The sequence below is a fragment of the Erythranthe guttata genome, chromosome 10 (genome assembly GCF_056151865.1).
Source record: "Erythranthe guttata isolate IM_541 chromosome 10, IM_541, whole genome shotgun sequence".
NCBI lineage: Eukaryota > Viridiplantae > Streptophyta > Magnoliopsida > Lamiales > Phrymaceae > Erythranthe > Erythranthe guttata.
The window spans coordinates 17,161,625-17,165,845 of NC_142542.1; the positions used below are offsets into that span (position 1 = coordinate 17,161,625).

General features: G+C 32.9%; 1 protein-coding gene across 1 annotated transcript; it reads left to right on the top strand.

Annotated features, from left to right (window-relative positions):
- The first annotated feature begins 866 nt into the window (after positions 1–866).
- LOC105958364 (uncharacterized) lies at positions 867–3,082 on the top strand. Its single transcript, XM_012982372.2, has 4 exons — positions 867–1,137; positions 1,256–1,384; positions 1,941–2,168; positions 2,815–3,082. Exons 1-4 carry the CDS (start codon positions 936–938, stop codon positions 2,859–2,861), a joined length of 606 nt encoding a protein of 201 aa, XP_012837826.2. The 5' UTR covers positions 867–935; the 3' UTR covers positions 2,862–3,082.
- The last annotated feature ends 1,139 nt before the right edge of the window (positions 3,083–4,221 follow it).

Consider the following 4,221-nt stretch of genomic DNA (forward strand, 5'->3'; position numbering starts at 1 on the left):
ATGTCTATGGGTTACTACGGATTACTACGGGTTTCTGTAGATGTCAAAAAAAAAATCAATTTATCTAAAAAAGAAGGGAAAAAAAATAGATTTTATATAATGAAAAAATACGAAAAAGAAAAAAAAAAAGAAAAAAGAAACAAGAAACCATAATTTTTAATTTTATGTAGAAAAGGGGAAAAATTGATTTTTATATAATGAAAAATACGAAGAAAAAACATGTTCCAAGAAAAATTAAAAAAAATGGTAGATGCAAACTTAAAAATGTTAAATAATACCATAGTTTATCATAGTATATTTATAATTTGCTGTAATTTTGAATTTGTGAGTAGAGGGGCATTTTTGGAATAAATTAAAAAAATGATGTGAAGCAAATTTTAATTAGACTTGTCATTTAGTTCTAATACGGTTTGTCACCAAGAACTTATATCTTAAGACCCCTAAGGATAATGATAATAATATATATATACATATATTTAGTGTTCAAAAAATTGCGGTGACGCCTGATTAATAGGTCGTCGAGATGGAGGCGAACCCAAACTTTTACGATTTTAATGCAAAAGTTTGAAAATTGATATTTGGCATATGAGGCGGTTTGAGACTTTTCGAGACCGTTTAAGCTAGACAAACCATGTAGGTAAAAATCGACCAAAAATCACGCTTTCAAACCGGAATGACAAGATTTATTCCGGTGATTTGGATTTTTTTCTTTCTTATCTTAGAATTACTCCAAAATTTAGTAAAAGATGAAGACGATCACTACTATTCCGACATATCGTATATAACCGCCACGTGTCATCCCCCAAAAGCACACGTGTCGCCATTTCGCAGCTCTGGAAAAAACACACGCACCCATAACCGCTTCCCGATTCCAGCATTACCCTTGTTTTGGTTTCTGTTAAAAGTTATTTTTTCAAGAAAAAGAAAAAATTCAAATGGCGAAGAAAGTTGTCTCCTTTTCACTTCACAAGACGAAGAAGAACAAGCAGCCCATCAAAAATGGCGCCAACAAGAAGAAGAAACTCAAAATTGTATTCAAGAAAATCATCGATTACTTGAAATCAGACACGTATATGTTTGCCCCCTTGCTCAATCATCATCCTCAATCTTCTCTCCCGTCCACCTTTTCCTCTTGTGGTAATAATTCTCTCTCTCTCTCTCTCTCTCTCTCTCTCTCTCTCTCTCTCTCTCTCTCTCTCTCTAGGGTTTCTGTTTCTGTTATAATTAAACTTTTGAATTTTGTTGTTGTGATCAGGTGAACCCATCAGGGAAAACGAGAAAAAGGAATTGTTCAAGGGAGTTGAGGACTATCTGAATTACGATTCTTACATGTATGCCCCAATTGCTAACGAATCGGTTTCGGATTCCGAAATTCATCCATCGGGTACAATCGGGTTGTTTCGTATAGTTTTTTATATTTTTTTTTTCAATAATTGCATTTCCTAAGAATCTTGAAAATGCAAGCTTTAGGTTTTCTTGTTCGGAAAATTGCAATTTTGGTCCTCTATGTTGGTCTATAGGGAATTAGATGCCATAGCTACATCTGGTTACACTCGATGAATTTGAACCGTAAATTTAATTAAATAACTCCTCACTAAGCACACATATACATGGGTACACATGGGTCTGTGTGATTACATGTAGATTTACTAACCAGGTGTAGCATCTAATTTAACGTTGGTTTACTTAGTGATTTAGTCCTCTAAATTGTTCTATTTTAGTTTTTAGTTTAACTTTACACTTTCATAATTTTTTTTATCCTACTTTGCTAAATTTGCAAAGTTGTTGCATGTAAAATTGAAATGGAACAACGTAAGCGGACTAAATTCCTAAATATGCCAACATACAGGACCAAAATTGCAATTTTTGCTTCTCTTGTTTTTGGGCTAATCATGGATTATGGATATTATTTTGACAAACATATATAATTGGGGATTTAGGTGAAGGGAAGGCGAATACGAGTAAAACATCTAATCAGATTGAATCAAGAACCGAGGAAACAACATCAAAAGATGCAAACATCCTTAACAACAACAGATCAACTGAGACGGAGGTCGATGAAATATGTGCTCCTAAAACGCCAGTTGTCGTTAAACGCAATCTCCTGCAAAGGGAAACGATAAAGCATGTCGTAGTTCATCAAAACTGCCTCTCTTCGTCTCTTCAAGGTTATATATATAATATATATATATATATATACTCTGTTCCTTTTACGTGCATCGTGTGATTTTGAACTGCTTGATCAGCTGAATGTTGTGTAGACTATTTCATTTATGATAATTGAATATAGGATAGAAATTCGATGGTAAATATTTGAGATGATATGCGAAGAAATTAACGTTGGAGTTGTAATCTGATCGAATTTCTATTAATCTGTTTCTGCTCTGGTTCTTCGAGGAATTAATGTTCGTTCCAGCCGGAAATCGGAATACCGGGAACTGGAATGAAAAAAGACTTGGTTCCGAAATCGGAAACTTTCGAATATAAATCGGCGGATTTTCAAAAATTTCCAATTTTTAGTCACTTGACATACGAAAAGCATAATAATATGAATATTGTAAGTGTAAATTTCGGAAACAATCAGAATCTCGTATTTATTCGAGATATATACTACATTTTGCGTAGTTCATTCGTGTTGTGTATGAAGTGTACACGCAGTCTAAGATCAACTGCTTAACCTAAATCAAAGGAAACCGGACTTTCGATTCTAGGTCTCGGGTTCAAGATTTTTGCTGCGCGTATTTGCGATATAGTGTGTGTTTATGGGAGAAGTTAGATAAAAATTCTAACAGCATGGTGCGAATGTTAACGCAGGAAAACCTTTACCACAGAAGAAGCAGCGTAAAATTGCGGTCGAGTGACCTCACTGCGGGCCCACAATCAACCAAACCTAGGTATGTTTCGTCACTTAGTCAAATTGTGTAACTTGATTAGCTTTAGATTTGTACTCCTTCATTTATTTTTTTTATTTTTTTTTTGTTTTTTCTTTTTCTTTTTGTGTGGCTTTGTACCTTAGGACATAGATATGTTGATCTTGTAACATTGTGATTGCTTTTTCTTGTAGTAAATAATTTTAGTTTCTGACGTTGAAGCCCTCGCACGGGCTGTATGACTCCGGCAAAAATAATTTGTGGGATGGATATATCAACTTTGTCAAAATATTTAACGAAAACAACTTTGTCAAGATAATAAATTGTCGTTTTCTAGGTTTTTTGATTCGAAGATTAATTTTGTAGGGGTCACTAGACAAAGAAAAATCTATTTTATCCTCAAATCTATGTGTTATTTTTTGTTAAATAAGAAGTCTTAAAGACAAATCGCATAAAATGTCAAAGTTTAACATATTTTTATTCAAGATTTAATATGAGGTACCGAACATCTTATTAATTAGTCAGTAGGAAATTAATCCAATCTCATCTAATTCAAATTAATCCGATGTATGTAACTAAACGAGAACGAGCATCTTATGATTGGCATAAACTCGGTGAATCATTATTGAGTTTATAAGATTGGGCCTACATGGGACTTTGAATCTAGTTCATATATAACTTTGTGTTGGACCTCAGCTCGTAATTATTGGGTTGACTCATGGACCAAAATTTTGGGCCTAGGCCTATCAGAATGACAATCAACGTAAGCTACTATCGTCTTTTTAGTTGGTCCCCATGGCGAACGGATATGTTTAGAGGTGGAAACCGAACAAATCGGATCGGAGTTAATACCTCTGTAATTTTTTTATTTTTTCAAAAGTCGAAGAGTTAATCCATCTCTGCTCAAAGAAAAGAGGGAAATGAATCAGAAATAATCGGAATTTTGAAAGTTGGAATGAATAGATTTGTTCCAAAAACCAGAAATTGTCGCATTGGAATCCACGTAATATTGCTAAAAATCTATTTATTTTGTCACTTATAGTAAATGAATAAATAATAACAATATTGATATTATAAGTGCAGTTTTCGAAAAAAAAAGATCTATTTATTTTGTCAACGTACCTATAGTAAATGAATAAATAATAACAATATTATTGATATTATAAGTGCAGTTCTCGAAAAAAAAATCTATTTATTTTGTCACGTACCTATAGTAAATGAATAAATAATAACAATATTGATATTATAAGTGCAGTTCTCGAATTTTTTTTTTTATTTTTTTAAAATTAAGTGTGAAGCCTCATTGTTTTGAGGTCAAATTACAATCGCACCCTGGGGTAAGGTCTAATAA

What these genes read in the sequence shown, in the direction of transcription:
- LOC105958364 (XM_012982372.2), top strand. Translation starts at nt 936, where the DNA reads ATGGCGAAGAAAGTTGTCTCCTTTTCACTTCACAAGACGAAGAAGAAC. An exon ending in GTCCACCTTTTCCTCTTGTG is followed by an intron (nt 1,138 to 1,255) that starts GTAATAATTCTC and finishes TGTTGTGATCAG; the next exon opens with GTGAACCCATCAGGGAAAAC. An exon ending in CCTCTCTTCGTCTCTTCAAG is followed by an intron (nt 2,169 to 2,814) that starts GTTATATATATA and finishes ATGTTAACGCAG; the next exon opens with GAAAACCTTTACCACAGAAG.